The sequence below is a fragment of the Gallus gallus genome, chromosome 7, assembly GCF_016699485.2.
Source record: "Gallus gallus isolate bGalGal1 chromosome 7, bGalGal1.mat.broiler.GRCg7b, whole genome shotgun sequence".
NCBI lineage: Eukaryota > Metazoa > Chordata > Aves > Galliformes > Phasianidae > Gallus > Gallus gallus.
In genome coordinates, this window is record NC_052538.1 from 18,635,705 (window position 1) to 18,660,812 (window position 25,108).

The 25,108-nt window shown below is 39.3% G+C and overlaps 1 protein-coding gene across 2 annotated transcripts in view; it reads right to left on the reverse strand.

The window, feature by feature from the left end:
* Positions 1–25,108, reverse strand: part of CERS6 (ceramide synthase 6) — a 114,748-nt gene that overhangs the window by 74,604 nt on the left and 15,036 nt on the right. For both annotated transcript variants that reach the window (XM_025152632.3, XM_025152631.3), the window contains exons 2-3: positions 7,215–7,320; positions 5,890–6,020 (exon numbers count right to left, since the gene is read on the reverse strand). In XM_025152632.3, the coding sequence (XP_025008400.1) occupies positions 5,890–6,020; positions 7,215–7,320 (237 nt within the window). The remainder of the gene's footprint in view (positions 1–5,889; positions 6,021–7,214; positions 7,321–25,108) is intronic.

Consider the following 25,108-nt stretch of genomic DNA (forward strand, 5'->3'; position numbering starts at 1 on the left):
GTCCCTGATATGAAGTTCCCGTATATTTTAATGGAAAGATTACTTATCTCATTACTTTAATGGAAAGTTACTTACTTATATGATATTCAGTAAAAGATGGATAAATAAATAAGTAGAGGCATTTGGGAAACACCATTAAAGTGGTCCTTATTTGTAAAGGCTGTAAAACTCAACCTTTTAATGGCTTGTAAGGGGAATGCTGCACCATAAGATAATGGCTCAATTCATTCCCATTTCGGGTGTACGCTTTGTATTCACACTTAGAAGGCAGAGCAACAGCAACTCACCCCACAGGAGCAGTTCTGCTTTCCAGACTTCCCTTGCTCTCTTTTACAGCTGTGAAACACTGGTTCAGTACTCTGTTGCAAGCAACACTGAAGCAGCTGAAAATCTGTATTGACAATTCAGAACTAAATGGAGTCATAATACCATTTACCAGATATTTCTGCTTGCATCTCAAAGATTGCTGAATTCAGCAGTGTTTTGAAGCTATTTTAAGTGGGCCTGAGGCCACTTAAAATATGGAGCTATAAGCTTTTTGATGCCTATTTGTTTTCTAGTGCTTTATTGCTACACACAAAGTACAGACTGATGAATTCTTTTTATGTGCATTGTTAAGATTTTTATCAGCCCTGTTCAGAATTCCAATAACCAAGCAGCTGTCTCAATTTCTTTTCTTTGCATAGTTATTTTCTGTACAATTCTGTAGAACAGTTACTCGGCTGCTGAAGAAAAAAGGCAAGACCAAGAAGCTGCAAACTGTCCATAAAATTTCCACAAAAACTTGCACAAGTGGAAAAAAATGTTCTATGTGTAAATATATATATATCTCTTTGTACATGCACATGAATACGAGTAGATATATACAGCAATCTACCCCAATGCAGCATCCTTAAACACTGTTTCGCTTCCTTAAGAAAAAAATATGTTCTGTCTAGATTTCACTCCTCAGTCTGCGAATTTCCATGTTTTCACACACAAACTGTTGCAGAAACTCAAACAACACTCTTGTCCATGCATATCTGCCAGCTACTCCTTGGAAACCATGAAAATCTCTCTCATAACCAGCTTACTTCTACCTACACAGCTGAAGGACAGACAAGTCATGTATCTGATGGTATTTCAAAATCCCAGGCTGATAACTTAGGCCATCACAGATATTTTTCCCCTTTGCTCTGGACACGGAAGGGGAGCAGGATGCTTGTTTCTTCAATACTGTTTACCCTTTGAGAATAGTAGAGATGCCTGCGCACCCACGTTGTGAAGCAGCAGTGCAGTACACTGAAACGGGAAAGAACCTGGAAGTCATTTGGAATCACCACTGCATTGTCTTTTCGATATATTAACAAAGATATTCTTATGTCCTGCATTCTGTCTGGTAGTCAGTAAAACCATCATTCAAGGCCTTCCAGGCATTACATCCTCTCAAATAGTCGCCAGCACACCTTGAAGGCCCCTTTCTTATTTCTTGCCCTTATTCCATGCCCTGAATTCTCACCCTGCTATATTCAGATATAACTTTCCCTCTTTAAGACATTTCTGGGAATTTATTTGTTTTCCATTAGTGGGCAGACACTTTAAAAAATATATATATTTCTGTGCTACAGCTATGCTCCCCTAGTCCTTTGAGCATCTAGTCCAACTTATGTCATTGTCTATAAAGAGACTGACAGCCCAAGGTAGAAACAATTGTTAGTCTTGTAAAGTACTGCAGGTATTCAACATGAATAACACAGAAATCACACACGCTTCAGAAAAGCTAATTCACTTTGTGTATTCTCATGTGCTGCACATCTAAAGAGCAGAACACAAGGACCTTCCCCTATTCTTCAGAAGAAAGCTTGTTTTTCCTTTGTTTTTGGCTGCACCCTGGGCACAGAATGGAAGGAATAAAAAGCAGCAGAAATTCACAGCAGTAGAAAAGTCCACTTCGCACACAGTCCACCAATTTTTCTTCTCCTTTATGCTCCTTGGATCTTTAATGTGGAAAGGAGAAAAGCTGGCTGTGTTCCCCCTAGAGAAAAAGTTATGCACGACATACCCCTGCAGCTAGTACCTGAGCATTACAAACAGAAGCTGTATGACTTTCCAGCAACTACAAACATGGCACTACTAACTCCAAGTTTCATTTCAGAATCATCAAATCCTTGAGAAACAACTCAACCTGCTAATAAAATAAACTTCTGCACTCCATTTACTACTATCTTTGGGATAATATTGGATAATAAATCATCACCTGGTGATACCAACAATTCAGTTTATATATATATATATATATATATATATATACTTAGAACCATAACATCTGAAATCTGAAACAAGTACATGATGCCATTTGAAGCCTCACTATCCTTAGATTCCACAGCTCCAATAATTGAATGGCACTTTCTCTTCACATGGAGACAAAACTCTCAGAGGTGACTGCTTGTAAGGGTCCCTCAAAAGTAATTTATTTTCATTCTAAGACTGTTGCACAGGCATGCCTATAAACAGTAATAAAATCTCCTACTTCATTTAATTTCCATCTGCTTATTCCTAGGACATTTAATGAAGACTAGCAAGAAATCTATTCAATTTTGGGGGGAAAAAATGTAGATTTTGAAATTGCTCAGCTTAGAACCAGAATTTAAATACTTCTGAGGGTGTGGGAATGAAGGGATAGAGAAATTGAGAAATAGGTGGTCAGAGAAACACAGAGAATAAGTTACTGTTTCAGTATGCTGGGGCCTGGCTCTTGGGTGTCACTCACGACAACTCAAGTGTGTTTTCACTCTCAGCTTTCATCCTACTGAATCTCTTCTACCTTTCATGGTAACCAAGACATCCATTAAGAAAGAATGATAAGGCCTACAGTCCCTCCTGAACACCTGTCTTCTCCTCCACGACACAGAAAAGCAATTCTGGGCCCAAGAACACTTTCAACTAGCTGTAAATTGAACTGGCTCCATATATGAGTTGGAGTTGTTCTTAAGCTGCTCCACTTTTACTGTGGGTTCTGTCACTTCTATCCCCAAGTCACAGCCAATGAAGTCCATTACCAGAAAAACTGCAATCTTCTCTAGAAGGACTACAGAAGTTCCACAGCTGAAGGTGTGGGTGAGGATCAATGTTGCTTTGCTCACACTGCGCCCACAGATTACTCAAGGGGAGGTTTCACCCTCTGGCAGGCTACTAACCACCCTTAGGCGCTGTGTTACTGGAGAATTGGAGTGCTACTGTTCCCACGGCTGCCACAGGAACACGTGCTTCTTACAGCTCACAGCTCCAAGATGCCACCCACACAGGAATTCTTCAGACCAAAAAAAAAAAAAAGTGGGTATCCCTGACTTTCCAGCGCTGTGTGGACTGGCTGCTGATGACTCTATCCAGTGTGCATGACAAGCGACAGCTGGTGGCATGTGGCACCACTGCAAATGCTCACAGGGGAACACTCCTGCAGCCAGGTAACAGCTTCCTCACAGCAGTGCATACACATGGAACTGCAGAGGCAGCTCCCGCTGTACCCTCTGTAAACCCGAGCTGAGAGAATCCGAACTATTTATGTACGATTTACATCAACCTGCTTCTTTTTGGAAATGCAACTATTGTCTTTATTGTTAAGTATGCACACAGAAATAACACCCAATGGCTCTCTCTAAATGAAGCTGGCACTTAATTATGCCTACATAAGTTAAGGCACTCATTAGAGCTTGATCTCACCTTTCAATTTGCACTCCCAGCTCTTACCCACACAATTTTCCATAACGTATGCCACAAAGGAGCAAGTTCAGCACTGCTAACTTTCCTAGGCGTTACATGAGATTCAGTCAGTGATAAGTGCTTCTCACAACTGATCTCTGCATGCAGTTTTCTGTGCCAAACCCAGCCAGAAAAGCTCACCACTACTGCTCTCCTGCTCTCAGAAAAGTCAGGCTAGTTCAGCCCTCTAAGTCAGCCTAAACACACTGTCACTCAGACAGTGTGAAGAGTGAAATCTTTGACCTGAGTTACAGAAGCAGCCAAATAAACCCCCTAGATATTCAAGACCTATTAGTGATACGGTTATTTTTTCTTTTATTCCAGGTTCCACAACCTCTCCTGCAAGTTACACAAGGAAAGCGCATACATTTACAGATATCATCCTTGTAGAAAAAGGCTGTCCTTCAGTGACTCAAAAGTTAGCTACTCTAAGACCATCAGCTGTTGGGTAACACATTCACTATATTTTACCCACAATCTCATTCTGCCTGGCTTTTCTTTGGCTAAGTAGAGCAGCTTTTAGCTGTACATACCACAGAAAGGAATTAAGATTTCTGACAGTTAAGTTCATCTGTTCATTAAAGAACTATCATCCTTAGACAATTTTTTTCTTCTAAAATACAAAAATGACATTCTCTCAGCTAGAGAGAGAATGTGCTTCAACAGCAGCACTTCTAATTTCTCTCCTAATCAGTCCTTAATTGAAAAACAATAACATCTGCTACTGAAACAATATTTCATCTGTGACTTTGCTTTAGAAAAAAAAATGCCTTAATGCATTATATATTCAGGATCACGTTATGAACTTTCCTGTACATTTCCGCAGAAAAATAAAGTAAAACACTTAGGAAACCCACATGAGAGAGGAGTATAAAATGATGTAACAGCATACTTCATAAGGAAAGAACATACAAAATCACTGCAGACTACCATATACATAAATGTATGCTGCAACACATTTATGATTTCTTTGTGTGCAATTTTTTAATGAAATCATAGAATCATAAAATTGTTTGAGTTGGTACAGACCCCTAAAGGTCACCTAGCAAACTTCCCTGCAATGAACAGGGACAGCACAGACAGATCAGGTTGATCAGAGCCTGGTCCAGACTGACTTTGAATATTTCTAAGGATGGGGCATACATCACCTCCTCTGGGCAAGTTGTTCCTGTGCCTCACCACCTGTACTGTGGAAAAAAAGTCCTTCCTTATATCCAATATAAATCTCCCATTTTCGGTTTGAAACTGTTTTCCCTAGCCCTACTGCAAGACACCCAGATATAGAGTCTTTCCCCTTCTTTCTTATAGACTCCCGTTAGTTACTGAAAGGGTAAAATTATTCAGAATCAAAACAAGCTTGGGAAAAAAAAAATATTAAAACTAACTAGGATTCACTTTCTAATTTATACAGGCTTCTTTCGTTGCTGCTGACATTTCTACCTAAAACTTCTTTCCCAGCTGGCAAAAAGCATAACTGGCCTTAAGCCAGGTATAACTCATCTGCTTGACCAACAGGGTGTGATCAAGCTGATGTTTGTTTATGGCAATATTTGCCAAGTGACTTGATTTAGAGCATATAAAACTTGCCTTAGATATGCGACTTTCCAAATCAAAGGAGCAACATTATTTCCAAATCAAAGGACCAGTGCTGGAGGGCTGAGCCTTATAACTAATCAACTCTTTCAAAGAAACTGGTATTCTTTGGGTTTTGTTGCAAGTTCAACGTCTATCAGTTCTCCTTTAAGAAAAACATGTAAATCTATTAAGTGAGTTTAGGATTTTGTGCTCTTTCCATATAGATTAAGTATTACTGAGCTAAATCCAGCTAGCATGAAAATATGACTCAGATACTAGAAACAATAGAGTCTAACTAGAAAAAGAAACCCGTGTAGATAATCAGTTTGAAGAGCAATTGGATTCTGAGAAATAATCCTTAGAAGCAAACTCTCAAAGGCAAAAAATAACTCCTTCAAGAAACCGTAAGAACCCTTACCTTCCAACGATTCAGCATACTCCAAAAAATGTGCTAGTAAAAGGAACCACCCCAGAATGAGAAAGGCAAGGAAAACAGTTTAAGTACTCAATCCCTCCATCTCTGATCTCTGTCAAGCTATATAGCTAAAGACTGCGCTATAAAGACAGTTTCCTTACATGCTCTCACAGAACTTTGTAAGAGTACTTGGCTTCTCCTGGTTGCGTCTTTGTCGAAACCAACGCTGAATGCTGCGTACATCCCAGTCCAGCTGCTTGGAGAGGCCCTCCAGCCTCTTCTCATCCGGATGCTATACAACAGAGATGGATAAAAATTGTTTATTTTCCCAATTACACTAACTTTAAGTTTAAAACTGGTTTAACTTCCTTCCAATGACTTAAAGACTGTCTGTTAGACATATGGAAATGTAGAAATAAAATGCCTATGACAGAAATCTCCGCTGGCACATCCACATCAAAATATGCTTACAGTGATTGTTATTAATATAGAAGGCTGACATATGCTGTAATATTGCATGTGGGTTCTTACTAAAGAAATTTACAGAGGGTAGCAGAATGAAAACTTGCATGAAACTTGGAAAATACTGATAAGCGGGGATAAAGTGACATATACTTTTGAAGGAGTGGGGATTACAGACACTTCCTTGCCTTCCATATGCTTTGTCTATTTCATCTTCTGTCCTGTTAACAATTACAGGAATGAAGACTGTTTGACTGACATGGAAAGAAGAGGATATAACCCATGTTTCTTGCATGATAATGTTAAAAAAAAAAATGAGGTCATTAAACAAAGTGACAACTTCAAATGGAATATCACCTTGGAAACAGGGAGAGAGGTTTTTTTTTTTTTTTTTCTGTAAAATTAGCTACACACAATTATTCTCTGAAGTAGCAAACATGAAACTTTACTTCCATTTGAATGGTTATGAGTCTGAAAACCAGGGCAGAGGCAAGACAAATAAGTCTGTCCTTGACTACTCTACAGAGAAGAGTGTTACAGGTCACGTGTCAGTTTTCTAGCTTTTCCCTCCAGGTTCAAAGGACTCAAATCACAATACAAACAGCTACGAGACCAGAAAACCACCAGCGCCCTGCACTCAAGCAGTTGCCCTGGAAGGATTAGCTTTGGAATTTCATAGAAAACACAGTAAAGCATCTCATCATCTGTTAATTACTCAAATTTTAAAAAACAAAACAATTTGTGGAAGTTTCTAAAAGGAAAAAAAGTAAGGAAATAAAAAAAAGTAGGTGGCTATATGGCACCTATGAAGTATTTCTATGACATCATTTATTATTATTATTATTATTAAAAGCTCACAAAGAGATGCACAACTGCTCAAGCTGGCATACCAAAAACCTCGAAGTTTGCGTGTTCTGATTTTAGCTGTAAAAATCCAGCACAGTGTTGTGTTTAGCAGTTAGTTTCATTTTGTTCAGATATATTTTACAGTGCCATATTCTACTTTATTACATAAATACTGTACCTTTGTAATGGCTGTGAAAACTTTTTCCAAGATAGCATTAGGTTGAGCTTTCTGCGGTCCGTTGGCTTGGACTTTAAGGCCTAAGGCACATGGTTTAGCAATGAACCTACAAGAAACAGAAGAGTGAAAAAAGGAAGTAAGTGAAACCTTTCAGTTATTTACTTCATTACTGTTAACAATCAGTAACATGTGATAAATGTGAAAATATTATTTATCTGCAAAAAAAAAAAAAAACAAAAACAATTGCTAGCCTAATAGCAAGCTCATACAAGTGATTGCATGACAAAGTCACAACACTTTGAAGGATGAAGTGAACTCGATCACAGAGTAATTGATAGAGGATTTTCTTTCATGCTGGGGAAAAATAAAAAGCACACACACAAAAAGCATGAGAGGAATGCCTCCCAGACAAGCACCACTACAAAAAGAGCAGGGCAGCTTGCAGAAACAAGGAGAATGTACAGTTCTCCTTCTCCAAAGAGGGCCTTTTTCACAGATCAGTTTCCAGAGCAGCTATTGCTTCACAACTTGTTTTGCACAGAGGAAATTCAAACAAATTTCTTAGAGGCAAAAAGCATGAAGCTGCCCAGTCAATATTGTAATGAACCATAAAGTTCAAACGACATCGAGCCCATGCCTCAGAGATTTTGCTCGTGAAATTATCTTCCTCCCAGTTCTTCTGCTATAGCACAAAGCTGCTGCAGATCCAAACACCAATCCATAAAATCATCCAGTTCATAAACTGAGTGTCTCCAATATATTTTAGAGACTAATTACATAACTTACAAAGCTCAACATTACATTTTAGAAGTAAACCATTTGCAACTACGAGTCCAATTCTTGAATCCCCATAAGAACTACTAAGTCTCTGTATGTTGGAATAGTAGAGGAATCAGAAACATCATTTCAACAGCACCAAAGATGGCAGCCATGGCATCACAGCAAAGCATGTGCAAATGTATTGGACCTAGCAATTTGTTTGAAAAGAAAGGGGAAGATACTCTCAGAGAAACATGTCAGTATTTAACCCTATCCTTTGCTCACAAGCAGCAACTACTGCGAAACTATAAAGAATCTCACAGTTGGAAAAATATACAGGAAAATTTGAACTGGAGTAAATCAGGATGCTACTTAAATAAATCATATTTAAGTATTACACGTCTGCTTATGTATAAACTCCTCAGGCTCAGGTACATCCTTTAGTTCTATATTTCTGTGGTGCCTCAATCCATACAGCTGAAAGAGAACTCTAGGGTAAAATAAGGTTTGCTGACTTCTAACAAGCGGTGGCAACCACAGTGGTAACTGAAATGAGAATTGGATCCCATCGTCCTCTGACAATCACCAGATTCCTAAACACCCTCATATCAGTAATTCTTGATTTCATTCCAAAGACTCTACTTTAAGACTCCATTTGCCACCAAGACAAAAACAAAAACAAGTAGTTAAGAAGTCTGCATTTATGCACCTGAATACTATCACAAGCTCTTTAAAACTATTACATTCTTACACGTTCAAGCACCATTGTACACACAGTTATGAACTTAAGACAGCAAAACTGATTAAAAAGAAACTTCAGCTCTGCACTTGTACATAAACACACAATTTGTATAATAGCTAAATAAGAAACTTGAAGATTTTATGTGCCCCTCATACTTTAATTAAAATCAAAGGGACATTTTTTTGTCTAAAACAAAAGAAACAGCAAGAATTGTACTCTCTAGTTCAACATGATGTAATCAAATCAGTGCTGGCCATTGTTATCAGATAACCACAAAGGTGCAGCTGAAGAAGTTAGTGAAATGCACAGAGTTTGATATCAGAAATTTGCTTTTTAATTTTAAGGACTTGTAAAACACTTCCTGCAACCATGTAACAGTTAACAAGATTCCCAGCCCTTCTATGTCCATGCTTTGTACCAACAACAACAACAAAAGACTTATAAAGCAAAGTTTGCTATCTTCACTGCTAAGTAAGTTTAAGCAATTTCTTCTGGAGAAGGCAAGAGAGCCAGACAAGAAACAAGTTTAAGGCAGATAGTAAAGAGATAAAATCTCTCAGTGGCCAAGCTAATTTCACGAAGCTCTACAAGGAAATACGTATTAGTAGAGACAAGGCAGAGAAGTGATGTAGGTGGAATAAAAATAAAGACGTCATCAGCTTCATGCATTCAACAAGGAACCCAATTTTGCCTGTCACTACCAACAGCAATGTTAAGAAATATTCACTAAATAAGTACAAATAAAGGTTTAAAAAATTGTTTCAGATGGATTTTCAGGGCACTTGAAAAGTCAGTCTCCTCCGAAATTGAGATAGTGTATTTAAGTGTGCACATCTCTGTGTAAAAAAAATGCCTCTCAACTCTTCAGTGAGAGAAGTGAGAGAAATGTGAGGTCAGAGAACTCCAGTAGAAAGGCAGTTCCCTGAAGACTGTAATTTAAAAGGAAAAAAGTTTTGATTTTGCTCCAGTCAAAAGCAAGTAAGAGTTCCCACTAGAAAAATTCTTCTGGAAGCAATTTCAACAAGCTTCACACTGAGCTGATCTTCATTTAAATCTAAACCCGGCTGCTGAATTTGCTTAAACGCCATTCTTAAAACATGCCTGGCTAATAAATAGCCTAAACAAACATAGGACAAAGATAAAATATGAGATTTTTTAGTTTTCCTGTGAAAACTTATTTTCAAACTATCCTTTGCAATACAAATAGTTTCATTTTAACCCTGAAAAACAAGTTAGAATTCAATCCATACAATCTCAAATTTCCTATCATTATCACAATTCTCACTAATCATTCTCTATAACTATTCAAGTTAACTCATAACAAAGAGAACAAAAGCAGTGTTTGATACATGCAGAAACTGAGTGTTTTGTCAAATGTTGTGCTCCTTAAAAATATTATTCATTTTTTCCATGTCTACATTACTGTGGTCTTCAATTCCCTAAGCAGAAATCCATGGGACTATTTATCGCATAAGGTATTGCAATTAAAAGGGAAGTATTGTGGAAGAGTAAGAAGAGCAGAACTGAACACACTGCTTGCTTTCCTCTTCACACATAAATCCAAGAAAACACCGCAGCAATCTCTCTTTCAACTTATTGCAGTAAAGCTGAATTGAAAGCTGGTATTCAATTACACAGAAATTAAAAGGAAAAGCATTTTTTGCCAACTGCAGTCCCATCTATTCTGGATCTACAAATGAAATAACAACACAAACAAGGGAATTAAATTCAGAATTCAAGAACCTTTTCAAAGGCAGCCTCCTCATCCATTGTTTAAACCCATATTTAAAAGCAAACCAAACCCAAAAAAGCTATGGAGAACCATTCAGATAATACAGGTCACTACAGAGTACCCAGGCGGAAAATGCTCAGCCCTTGCTAGCCAATAAGTACCACGCTGTTGAAATACAATGGACATTTGTAAGCAGCATGTAGCACCCAAAGGCAGCCACTGGCTTCTATTTTGGATTCCGCCAGTATTTCTCAACTCAAGTATTTTCAGCAGTGACAGCAAGGCCTCATGATCCATGTAAAACACACGTAAATTTGATAAAGTACTATGCAGGCTTTTCCATTTGTATCTTTCGTAAACATCCTTTTTTACAAACCCAGCTGCTATTATGACAGATGAATAAGTGGGAGGAAAAAAAATAAAAGATAACCAAAACATAGACCTGTTGGACCACACCCAGAGAAGGGCCACAAAAATGATCCATAGAATGGCCCACCTCTCTGAGGTGGACAGGCTGAGATCTGGGGCTCTTCAGCCTGGAGAAGAGAAGGCTCTGAGTTGACCTGAGAGTGGCCTTCCAGTATCCAAAGGGAAACTACAGGAAAGAAGGGGACAGACTCCTTAGCAGGGTCTGTGGTGACAGAAAAAGGGGAAATAGTTTCAAGCTCAAAAGAAGGTAGATCTAGGTTAGACATAAGAAAAAAATCCTCCACAGTGAGGGTTGTGAGGCACTGGAACAGGTTGCCCAGTGATGTGGTTGATGTCCTATCCCTGGAGACTTTGAAGGTGAGGCTGGATAAGGCCCTGGGCAGCCTGTTGCAACTGTGTTGTCCCTGTTCACTGCAGGGGAGTTGGACTAGATGGCCTTCAGTGCTCCCTTCCAACTCTAAGGATTCTATGATTCTAAAAAGCCAAACAATGAATGAATTTTGCCCTAGCAGAAGAAGTCAAAGCTACTGCTTGCAGTAGTTGTAGCAGGCACGATATTATGTAAGAAAAGGTCAGAATTCCACCCATCTTTCAGTCCCAGCTGAAATGAAAGCCCAAACCTTCACACTCTTCAGGGGTTCTCAGTGCTCTACACAAGAGTGCAATTTCTCACATTCAGAAAGTCACAGCTCAGTGGAACTCTGGTTCCACTCTCTGCACCCTTCACATTCTGTGAAAACTTTGGAAATACAGATGAGCCAAATCCTTGATAAACACAAATCATCCTGGACACACAAACTGGAAACAATGTGAACATCACAAATCAAATAATCTCAATAAAAGAGTAAGGGAAATGCTTCCAATAACTCACAGTTGCTTCTATGCTCCTTTACTGCATATTTCAGCCTTACTAATTAATTACCACAACCCTTTAAGCTCACTGCTATTCATCTTGACAAATTATGTCATTTTAAACTCAGAATTAACCAGACATTTTAGAGTTGGCCTTCATAACACTATAACACAATGGAAAGCACAGCAATGACAGCAGAGTAGCAAAGTCCTAGGGTGCAGCGAGGACTTGTTCAAATGCAACAGCCATTGGCACAGAAATAAAGGAAAGAAACTGCTTACCTTCACAAGGCCTCAGGTAGGCAGGGATCTCCAGCAAGATACCCTTACCTCCACTGCTAACCCTTAAATGAGGTCTGGGAAGGGCTGGAGCTCAGGTGCCATTGCATGCACCTGAGCTCCCCTGGGTTGGCCCTGCCTTCCCACCAGGTGCTTAATCACTGGTTCAGGCTGTGACCATTTCTGCTATGGCCTTAATTATCCTTTGAGGCTGATATTCATCGGCATTAACAAAGTTTGCATTACATAGATAGTTTTTAAAAGCATCATAGGAAGAAGAGTAATTTTTTTTTTTTTTAGTGACTCTGCATTTTACTACAAATCAAAGATTCCTTCTGTGATGTGCAACGTTTGCCCCAAATCCTGTCAAAACCAGCAAACGATAAGCCAGATAATAAAAAAAGCCTGTCAAAACCAGCAAACGATAAGCCAGATAATAAAATCTGGGACAAATGCTCCCACACCATGCAGCAATATGGCAAGTTTCATGCCACAAATTTGATTCAAACTCTCTTCAACTTAAATAAAACATGAGTATATCTAGAGAATTTACTCAACTATTACTAGATTTTGGAGGTGATTCAATAACACAAATGGACACATTGAGATGGTGGAGGTGCGGGATGGGAAGCAGGAGTATTCCTGGGTCAGAAGTAAACTATAGAGACACGTCTTTGAATTCTAGGAATAGTTCTGCATTTATAGTTGGCAAACCTAATTATAAGCCAGCTCTTGTGAGTCCCCACCTGGAGTACTGTGTGCAGGTTTGGGGCCCCCAGCACAAGACAAACAAGGAGCTCTTGAAACAAGTCCAGAGGAGGGCCACTAAGATGATCAGAGGGCTGGAGCATCTCTCCTATGAGGAAAGGTTGAGGGAACTGGGCTTGTTTAGCTTGGAGAAGAGAAGGCTCTGGGGACACTTAATTGTGGCCTTCCAGTACTTAAAGGGAATATATAAACAGGAGGGGGAAAGACTGTTTACAAGGCTGGACAGTGATAGGACAAGGTGGAATGGTTTTAAACTAAGACAGGGGAGGTTTAGGTTAGAAATTTAGGAGGAAGTTTTTCACACAGAGGGGGGTGTCACACTGGAACAGGTTGCCCAAGGAGGTTGTGGATGCCCCATCCCTGGAGGCATTCAAGACCAGGCTGGATGTGGCTCCGGGCAGCCTGGTCTAGTGGCTGGCAACCTTGCATGTAGCAGGGGGGTTGAAACTGGATTATCTTTATGGTCCTTTTCAACCCAAGCCATTCTATGATTGTTAGGAACTGAACTGGAAGAAGTCTTACAAGACACCACACCCGGGAATAACTGCCAAGAAAATAACCTTAGAACTTTTTTTTTTTTTTTACTTGATAGAATCCTCCTGTCAGATGACAAAGCTACCCTTTTACTTACGGACAATATATTTTGAATGCTGCTGTATACATTAAGGTTTCTGAAAGCTGTTCAATTTTTAAATTTAAATCTTCCAACCTAACAGTTCTGAGACAAGTGACCTCTCTGCTTCACAACCTTGAAACCTCTCCCAGGGACTGAAAGCAAAAACTGAATTCATTTCAGTTTCTAATCTAATACCGTCATTTCTCAGGTTTGCATCAGCCCTCTTGTTTCTCCTGAGTCTTGTTAAATCAGTGACTTCTTCTGTCCAGATATAACACACGTAACACATTTAATGACTCTGGAAAATCTTCACACACTTAGAAAACACCTTTCCCCTGACATGTTTCAAGTACAGAAAGCATGCTTCCTTCACTTGAACAGTTTTATTTTGTGGCCAGCTTCACTACGGAAGCCCACTAGCAGATTTTAATCAGTATCAGTCACAAAAGCAAAGCTAGCGTAAAATTGACACTTTTTTTTTTTTTAAATGTATGTTGATCACAGCTTGAACTATGGACAAACAGGCAGTTTGTCTTACTATAACCCAAATCTCACAGAGCCATCCATCACCTGCCAAACAGCATGTTTTCTGGGAAGGTACCTACACCAGCCTTAAAGCATCCACACAAAATTGCTAAGGCTGCTCCTATGTGATCTGTGCTAATGGATTGAAACTGTTGTGAAGCCTTTGTACAGGACCCTGGCTACAAAGTCCCCATGAATGCTGAGAATACACCTTTTTGCTTTAGCCTCTCAAATACACAGAAACTTTTGAGCCTGTTGGTGTATGAGATAGGTTTTAACCTCCCTTTCCTTTGCAGTAGCGACATCTTCATAGACAAATTTGGAATGATGAATCAAAATGTGATTGAAAATGTGCAGAACATCTCTGAGCTGTCTCCAAGGAAAATGAAGTCTAGTTTGAGCTAAGTGGTAAACTCTGCCAACCTGCATATAGCATCTCTATGAATCTAGAAAAAACTCACTTAAACACAGGTACAGTTCAAGTGGTACTTGCATAAAAGACTGTTGATGCTGCTAACACAAGCCAACCGTAATCTCCATAATAATAATAATAAAAAAAAGCAAGCTAATCCTACAATTTAAAGACATACATCAACTCTTCTTCTCCCACTAGTATATTTACAAATATCCAAGAAGGCAGCTGTAACATGCAAAAATTCCTCTGTACTAAATATGTGCCCAACTTAGTTTTGAAGAGTTAGGCACTCTTTTTGAAAGTGACGTGGAACAGATTTTCCCATCTCATCTTCATGCTCTCTAAGCACAGATCATTCCAGGGATTTATGATTGCAATCGTCTAACTTGTTAGACAATGCAGTTTTTAAATGGCAATCTAAATCAGTTCCAACTACAAGAACTAGTGAGAAAAGAGGCTTGCTTCTGAGCAGACAATCAATAGATTTACTGCCGCAACATTCTAACAATGGCTGAGTTTTTGTTCTTTTTGTACAGCTGACCTATTTAATTCAGAAGTTACCTGCATTAGTATTAAAACGAACACATAAAATGCAGAAAATCTTAACAGTCCTTGGACACATTCATTGGCTAGGTCAAAGAATTACAGGATCATAGGGGTTGGAAACGAACTCTGGAGATTAAGTCCAAGCCCCCTGCCAAAGGAGGTTTCTTTCAGTAGGTTGCACAGGAAAGCAACCAGGCACTTCTTGGATATCTCCAGAGAAGGAGATATCCGCAACACCTCTGGGCAGCCTGTTCCAGTGCTCTATCACCCTCAAAGTAAAGTTTTTCCTCATGTTCCAATCTGTGCCTGTTGTCCTTTGTCCTGTTGCTGACAGCCACTGAAAAAAGCTTGGCCCCAGCCTGGAGAGTCACTTCAATATACCATGCCCAGAATTGAATTTTCTTTGTTTCTCAGCACATTCTGCTATAGAAGCACCACTAGGATGCAAGGCCTGTGGCAGACGTAAGAGCTCTGACTCAGTTAACCTTAACTTCTCTGTAGAGCTTATGGGAGCCAACTCTTTCAAAAGAGGATCTATCCCCAAATCTCCTGGAGTGACCTCAGAACAACAGATGCATATGGATGCCTTTCATCTAAGAGATGTAACGCAGTTCCTTCTCTTCATGTTAGAGATGCATTACCCATTATTGATGGAGCAGCATCATTATTCCATATTCCATCTCTCCCATTAAATTATATAAAGCATTGCACTGTGGAATCCACATATGTTTATAAAAAAATAAACACTAAGTAGATTACTGAATGATTTAGGTTTTGTCTCTCTTTGGCTCAAATTACTAGACAGCATTTATGCTTACTAAAGGGAAAAACATGATTACTAGATAACAATTTTTTTTCCTCCTAAGTTCTGAAAACTTTTTGTTGATGTTTCTACCTGAGAAACTTTCTCAACAAGCATGCATGCTTTCAGCCTCAGCATTTCTAATAAGTATTGTAAAACTCATTTTAAAAAGCTTAGAAAACAAAACAAAACACAAAGAAAACCATCAATGACAAATGTCCTGTTACTTCTCAACTGTGGAGCTGGGAAGCTATTTGTTCATCCCTCATAACAAGAGCCAAAGTTAAAACTAGCTCATCCCTCATAACAAGAGCCAAAGCCAACATCCTACTGGCAGCAGCAAAGGCACCTGTACATCCCTTGGATGCTGGGAAGTGCTGGTAGCAGACCAGCAGGCTGATGAGGGCAAGTGGAACTAATGGCATGGAATGAGAAACTGCTTATCTAAAAATAAGAAAGCACAATCTAAACTTCTGTAAGTGCAGGTCTATGCTAGTATCTAGCAGAGAGGGCTAGAAGCAGATGCATTACTATATGTGTGCTGTGTCAGGCTTCCTCTGCCAGCTGGACACCCCTCTGCAACGCCAGTTGCTAGGACTGCTGCACTGTGGCTGCATCAGTTAAGCTACGGTACCACTCCTGTCAGTTCTGCTTTTTGAAAGAAAAGATTGACATGGTCAAACTTATAACTACAACTTGATTTCTTCTTTAATATATAGTTCTAGATACGGCTGCCATAGAAAGGAGGGTGGCCATATACCGGAGTACTGCCTTGGTTTGGAGGAGAGCTAGGGACACCAACTAGGATCTTTCACAGAAACTATTAAAAATAACAAATTAGTGTGAAAATTCCATTCCAGATTGGCAAATTTCCCATTAAATCATTCTAGAAGAGCCAGAGCAAACCAGAGAAATGCTTCAGTTAAAGTTGAAAGCACAATTTCTGCTCAAAACCATGCTGGTCAGGGCTGGGCTTGCTGGGATTCACTCCTCCCAGCAAGGATGCAGCCAGGGTCACTACTGGTGCCACAGGAGGGTGAGCAGGCTGGGAAATTCTTCCTGGCTGTTTTCTGCAACCCAGTTTTATCTATTTCTGCCACTGAATGGGTTACTTCTGTACTGGAAGTGAGAGCTCAGAAATTCAGCCAGGGCAGCAGCTCTGGAAACACGCTGTCAATTTATTTCACCATGGCACTGTACCTGCAGCAGCCGACCCTGCTCAGTGCAGTGGGCAGTGCTGGCTGCAGCTGGGGCCTTGGCAAGCTGTCCTGCACACACCCTCCCATCCCATCCACCCTTGTCTGTGTGGGTCTGGGGCTGAATACAAAAACCTCATATTAACAATAGGGTTAATTAGACATGAATGCCAGAAGTAAGAATATCCTTCTTAGTTTAAAGAAAAGGCAGGCTTAAGAAGAGCTGCCTGCCTGTAACGCTTGAGGCTACATTAACAGATACATCAAGTGGCTGAGTAAAACTGCATTTCTGCTTGCAGGAGCAACACTTCACCTTCAAAAGACGTCCTGCTAATTTTTCAGAAGCCAAGTGCCCCATAAATTCAGCATTCCATCCTAGGAAAACAGCATTCAGCAGTAAGTATTTTTTCATACTTTGGATGCCATGTATACATACACATATATATATATATACACACACACACACACACACACCTATGATAAAAAAACTGCCCACTAGAAAGCCAGTGCTACTCTCCCAGATTCCTCCATGGTAGCACCTAGCCAGGACATTAAGTGATAGCTACTATACCACTGTCCTCTTATATTCTTATATTCATTTGTTTTCCTTATTCCAATCTATTTCCTACCAGGAGAGAAAATAGTAAAAGGTGTAGTTAAAAATCCCCAGTGACCACTCTAACAAAAATCAATTCATCCAATATTGTTCCTAAAGCCTGCAGCAAGCCATAGAACGGAAATGAACTTATAGACATGCTTTGTTCCTGAACATTGTCATTATGCTATCTAGGACAGCCACAGACTTTGGAGTCTGGAGAGAAGCACACACCATAAAGCCTTTAAATATTTTAAAGTTCCTCTTTGTCTCTCCGGAGTCTGACTGGCTCTCCTCCTGCAGGTGGCCTGCCAGAGAATATGGCAGAGAGGATTTAAATTTATGCCTCACTCTTAGTAACAAACCAGTAACTGTGGTGCAAATCCTGTTTCTCCCTCCATCCGGAGGCATGATGTGTTTCAGGAACTTTCCTACTCTGAGATGAAAGCTCAGACTAAATCTTTCTTCTGGTGAGTGAAGACTGTTCCCTTTGAAGAAGGAATAGGTCACAGATGCCTCACAGCAGGATGGCTGCATCTTTGTTAGCATCTGAAGTAGAGATGGTTGGTTTGACTTAGAAGTTAAACTTTCATTCCAAGAGCAAGGTCACAAAATCATCAAACCTTTTGAAAGTACTTAGAGAAGAACCAATTTTTATCCTCACTGGCAGGTATTAGTCACACAAGATGATCAAAGGTACTCATATACTTTTTTTTTAATGTGTGTGTGTGTGTGTGCATATATATATGTGTGCATATATATATATGTATGCACACACACACATACGTATGCCAAGTGTAAGACAATCAAATCAGAGTCATCTTTAACACATCTACATATGAAGACACATGGCCCAAATGAGATTAAAAACTGAATAGAGAGAACAACAGGAAGAATAGACATGAATACACATTTATATTCAAACAGTGAAACATCTGGATATAAAAAAAATCATGACACACATATGAAATAGATGCACATATATACACACATATTCAAATATATATAAAATCTGTATACATACAAAATCAAACTTCTACATATTGTCTGACTGCTCAACAATAAGAATTAGAGCTTCATGTCTGTCCAGATTTTTTTATACAACATTAGAACAAAATCCTGTTTCCAACTAGGACAAAAATTTCATTGTTCAACTTATTTCTAATTACCTTCTAACACAAACACACACACACACACACAATAATACAAATATGTTCAAGTATTCATGAAACATATTTCTGAAGAAGCATACAGTCAAACTGTACAACAAATAATTTTGCCTGTTTTATCCTTAAACTGAGATGAGCTGAAAAGATAACACCATTCAAACTCCAGATAGATTGAACCAGGCCAGGAAAGGACAGGCTCAAATGAAGCCATCGCAGAACCTCACTTATATTCTCCCTTAAAAATCTGATTTTAATATTTTAAACAAAAGTATCATCTTCTGAGAATAGCCAAAAGTCTATAACTCAAATGGATTATTACAGATTAGTCATTGTGGAAGTACTTCAACAAAGAAGTTCAAGAATCCAACAAAATGATACCTATACAAAACATTCACAGCTGAAATGTCTTCTCTGAAACCAGCTCAGACTGACACCTCCTGCAATCTGTTTGCAAAGTAGTTTCTACCTGCATCATGTCATCATTAAATACAATGCAGACTGTTCATTCATACATTCAAACAAAACCAATTCACACCAGCTTCAAGCTGCCCTGTACATTTTTCAGCTCCATCTTTTCATTCTATTTCAAATTATTTATGAATTTTCTTAATGCCCTCCTGGCTCATTTGCCACCTCACTGAGGCACTCTCCAGGCGGAGCACGGGAGCTGTGGTGGAAGGCAGCTGTGGCTCTACATCCATGAGTGCAGGGCCCACAGCCCTCTGGATGAAGGTGCTGAGTTTTTATTAGCTTCACCATCTCCAAGGGGCAGGTGAGTGCCAGAGTGAAGGATGCACAGCAGTGTTTCAAGTTCTAAGCCTCCACTTTCTGCCTTCCATGCTGAGGCTTTCCCAAAGCAAAACCCACCACTGCAAATGCTCAGCAAATCTTTCATACAAAATGCTCATAACAAAGCTTACAGACATCTCATTGTACTCCAAATGTGTGATAAACAATTAGTGATTGGACAAAACAGTGCAAGATCAAATCCTATTAACAAATAATAGGATTTGCTTGTGGATCACCAAAACGCCACTTTGGCAATTACTCCCTTGGCGGCTGCAGCTAGCAGCACGAGGCAGGGAGCCCTATGACACACATATCCCATGAGCCCCACACAAAGCTCCCAGCCAGTTTTGGGGCTCCCAGCACAGAGCAGCCGCACGCTAGCTAAGAGGAACTGAAATTGCTGCAGCATGGGGCAAACAAAAGTAATCTCCTATCTGAGGTGTTTTTCAAAACATTTACTCTTTCTATCCCTTAGCAAGCATATTTAGTACAACAAAATGGGCCAGAAAAGAAACAGTCACATTTTTACTTATTTATTTTCAGCTCAGCACATGAGTTTTCACAGGAATGTACTGGTAAGACAACATTTATTTCAAACTTTAAAAGTGGCAAGTATTTGTTATCCGTGTTCAGTGGTGCCTTTCCTTCTCATCTCCTTGTGATCAACAGAATTGTCTCATTTGTTCTAACAAGCCACGGTGCATGCTGCTTGGGATTAATGCAACTTCTTCCACACCACATTACAAAATAACCACACCCTCTGCCCCTCTTGTTCGAAAATAGAAATGGAAACTAATGACCAAAATTAGGAGCCCTTAAGAGTTATAATTATGTAATAATAATCTTTTCAAGCAGAATTAGGAAAAAAATAAAACCAATAGTAGATCATGAATTTTATATTTTAACTAGATTATAAATGCATTCTTATTTAGAAGTATACCTAAAAGGTCAAAAGGAAAAATAATCTGCCTTTTAACTAAGCTTTGACCAGACAAGTCAAGGCTACAGCAAAACAGAAACCTGGGTATAAGTTAACTTAGTCCTGGTATCAAAGCCCACCCAGCTACACTGAGAAACATACATGCTGCCTCATTATGTATTAGCTCTTCTGTAGGTGCTGAATATTTATCCCATTGCTCTAGGTAATGAAGTAAATTGAGCATTCTGGTGTGAATGAATGAGACAGTCCAGAGGAACAAGAACTAGGCTATTTGGATGACCTGTTAGTTTGCCAACACCCAATCTGTAGCCCAGCTGCATTAGAGATTGGCTGTGTGCAGTACTGCCAAACTGGAACTTCCTTGTGCTGTATACTTGGCTACAGGAGAAAGAAGAGAGATGGAACCAAGTAGGGGAATATGTAGGTAAAATTGCTGCAAGGCTGATTGCAAAGACTTACCCATACAGACTGCTTGCTCAGGCAAAAAACAGCATTTACAGACCTCACAGACACCCAAACAGTTAAGGCCCTTTCACCTCAACGTTACTTACATCCCAAACCATTCAGAATACTTATCATTGATCATGTATCAGTATCTGTATAATGTTTGAACTAAACAAGGCTTTGGAAGCAAAGAGCACGTGACGGTTACCAACTTTACAAAGGATTATAGATCAAACTTTGCCTTCCCTTGACAACAAATTAGATGTGATGTTTCCATCCAGGATACATGAAGTACCACCACATCCCAAGACTGTATAGCACACATAGAGCTGGACTGGAGGTGTCAGATCATCAGTTACAATGCTTCAGAAGGGTGCTTACAGCAGCTTACAGTAAGTGGACACCTCAGCACCCTGGCTGACTGTCACTTTCTTGACAAGCGTGCTAGTCACAGTCCTCTAGAGAAACCTTACTGATGCAGCCTGGCTCATGAGCAGTGTGACCAATGCCTCCATACCCATGCCACGGATTGCAAAGAAAAGCTAAACTCTGCAGAACGGCTGAAATGATGAAATAATCACAAGTTTAGAGCAACTTCAGTAGCAGACTGACTTTCAAAAGGGTATGGTTTTCCTGTAACAGATGTAAATGGATCAAGAACAAAACCAGTTATCAAAAATACACAGAACAGGTAAAACTCTAGTCAGTCTGAGACACTTCAGTTAACAAACAGCTCTGAAAGGAATGTGACTGAATGACAGAAGACAAACATACATGCGTGTTCTCAGCAAATGACTATTCTCCTTCAGAAGCCTATTGTAATGCTTATCATCCAGAGCATCTGGATGGTCAAAGCACTGGGCATCAGCCTGTCAGAGACAGCTAGCTGTTACATTACTGGTTCTAAATCTCTGGTCTTCCACTGCTGAGTAATAGAATGGAAACAAACGAAGATACCAACCAAGCAGACCCCTCAATCACTTGATACAAATAGAAATAAGAAGGCAAAATGATTAGTTTAGAGACATTATGAAAAGCTTATTTTAAACAAGGCTGAAAGAGATATTTTAACTTTGCATGCAAAGCAGTCACACCAACTCTTGCACAAAGGTAAGAATATGTGCTTCACACACCTTGAAATAACTGCACACAGGATGAAAAATTAAGCGTTTCATGTCACACAGCTATCAAACACAGGGAGAATAGTGATGGGAGACTGGGGGAGAAGAGCAGAAAGCAGCAAAACCCACATAAATCCAGCAGAAGCGCACGCCTTTCCTCCCGTCCTCCCCATATGCACATATTTCCATTTCACTATACTGTAACAACATTTTACATTTTTATCCACCACATTTGAACATTCAAAATAAATGCAGCTGTTCATGCAGGGGACAAAAAATAACTAAATGTCCTTCTACAGAGACAGGTTTAGAGCTGAATCTGCCTGCAGAGCCATGCAGATTGGAAAAACTAGGTCAAATCTTTTGCTAGCCAACCTCACTGCTGTTCCTCCCCACACCCCCTCCTCTTTAGCTTTCAGTAGTTACTGAATAAATCAATTAAAAAGAACGCAACAGATCCGTCATACAGGTCTCAATTACTTATGCCAAGTACATATCAGGTGGGTCATCCATGCAACAACAGATGGAAGGGAGAAAAATTCAGTGGTTACAATATTTTACAATACACAAATACTAATCCAACGCACTCAAATGCTACTAGTGTCTATTAGCAGCCAAGCAGCAATGTATGCATAAGGTGTGAGCGTGTTTGTGCATAGGGGAGGAAGATAAGGAGCAGAGAAAGGCTAGAAAGAGACAGAGATAGGGGAATTGCTGCAATTTCGCTTTTGCTGCACTTGTGGGGAAAACATTATAGCATCTGCTGGTTTTCTTTTCTTTTTGAAGCTTAGCATTCTTAAATGCAATCTTGCTAGTCTATCTCCTACACTTTGCAAGTGAACAGTTTTAGAAACCTAACAAATATCTCATTTTGACACTGAATTTTCAGAGTGTAACTATAATATTAGTTTTTATATTTACTATTCATTTTGTATGTGTTTCACATAATTTTCTTTTAGGGAAAAAACACCTCATATATTCACTGTCACAGAGGCATTCAGTGTTTTATCAACCTTCATAAAACGCAGGAACCAATTCAGCATACTCATTTTTAATCATTTCTCTCCTTCTGCCACCCAGGGCAGAAGGCACTCAGTTTCATTATTAAAAAACAAAACAAAAATCAAGAAAACAGAAATGCAGTTCTGTACCAGCTGAATCCTAGAACAAATCACTGTCAAACTCCATCTCTCCACATGCAATATGCTGCCTGACAAATTACTACAAGAAGGCAAAGATGGCCAACCTAACTGGTTTGACAGGCCACATGCCCAAACTTTCACTTGGATAAGTGCCACATAATGTGACGTTTCCAGAGAGAGGCAGGGGGAATACCAGTGAGCTGCACTGGCTGGGAAATGCACAGATCTAGCTGGCAAAATGCATGATTATTCCCAAGCCATTTTAGCCTGAATTAATTGAAATCATCGTAATTTTTCTCTCTGCACAGGTGCTCAGTGGAGTTTCTACTGTAATAGCAAGGCCTTTTTCCCTCACCAGTAATCCTAGGTCTACCACATACCACCTGCAAGAGCTATTTGGAGCAGCAAACATAACTTACAGCAGAATGCATCCTAAATGGAAGAATACACACAGGGAGCCTTTTGTCTCTGATGTTTCTTCAAGTTTAGCCTTGCCGCCTTTGGCTTAATTCCTCTGAAACCAAGGCCATACTACACACAACTCACCTAAGTCAGCCCCATCTGGCCTTTGTTACTGAGGTGGACCTTACCAGTAACACTGTTAAGCTTCTATAGTCTTGGATAATTTTGCACCCTCAACTCAACAAGCCATAAAATAATTACTTTCTCAGTAATTACTTTCTACCTTAGACAAATGGCTATGGAAATCCTGAGGAAAAAGTTGTGGGGGTTTTTTGTTAGATTTTGGGTTATTTTTTGTTGGTGGTTTGTTTTGACAGTGACATAGTAAGAGGAGTGGACTCTGAAACCTGAGCCCAGGAGGACCCTTGGAGTCTGGACTAACTGTGATGTTAAATGCAATCTAACAAACACTGCTTTATGCCTGTTGGATCAGAAGGCTGGTAAAGAAACAGCAGTGCTGAAATTATATTCGAGGAGACAGACCAAGGAAGGTGTCAAAAATGAACATCTGTGAGAAAACTGCCAAACTAAAACCATTCCGGAACCACTGCATGGTCCAGTGGTAGCTTCCAGCATACTATGACTCACTCCAAGCAAATTACTCAGTTTTCAAGTCTATGTATTAATACTCAATGCTTCTCCTCAAGCAGTGCTCATGTATGGTGGCCTAATAAAGATCTTTTGCTTCTATAAAAATTAGAAAATTCATTTTCTCTTATTCCTTTTAATGAAGGTTGGACAGAATATTTGGTTTATCTAAATGACATTTCCTTTATTTATCTTTCATTTTTAAATACTCAACTAGGATAAGAAATGTGGTCTGTGATCCAAATTTTTTTCTGTCCCATTCAATAGATTAAAAAAAATGGTAAATAAAATGGTTATTTGATCAGTTTTGCTCACAGAACGGTAATTTCATTAGCCACAGAACAATTAAAAACTGTTCCCTAAAGATATCTGAAGAACAGCAAACTTCATTTTTTTTTTTTTTTTAAGTTACCACCTAAAATAAGAGCGGACACAAAAAAATGAAGCTGGAAGTTAATTCTTCCTTTGTTGATTTAAAAAGAAATTCAAACCACTGTTTTATATAATTCAACAGAAACTTGTAAACACAATTTTCAGTTGTTTAATTTTTTTCCTCTGAATCACGAAAGCACCCTGTGACTGATATCCTAACCACAGACTTAACAGAAGATCTCCCTAAGTAGGTGTTTCTCAAAAAGGGAGTTATAGTTCGTTAATTTCTTGTACCAGCCATGGTTATCTTGAAAACACACAACCAGTCTTTCAGAAAACAGCTCTTTTCCTTAATTGGGTTCTTGCCACACCTGCAAAGTCTATAAATTACTGAAAACATCTTGTGTTTCTAGACAATCCAGACAATCAGAGCTGTTCTGGATTACTAGAAAACATTTCTCTCTCACACAGGCACACACACATCCCTCTTTAGAATATAACATATAGCAAGAACAATTATTTTACATTATATTTAATGTTACAAAATATGATCAGCCTTTAGTGCTGATCAAGTCATCAGAGAAGCACACTAAGTTCCCAGGGTGACTTAA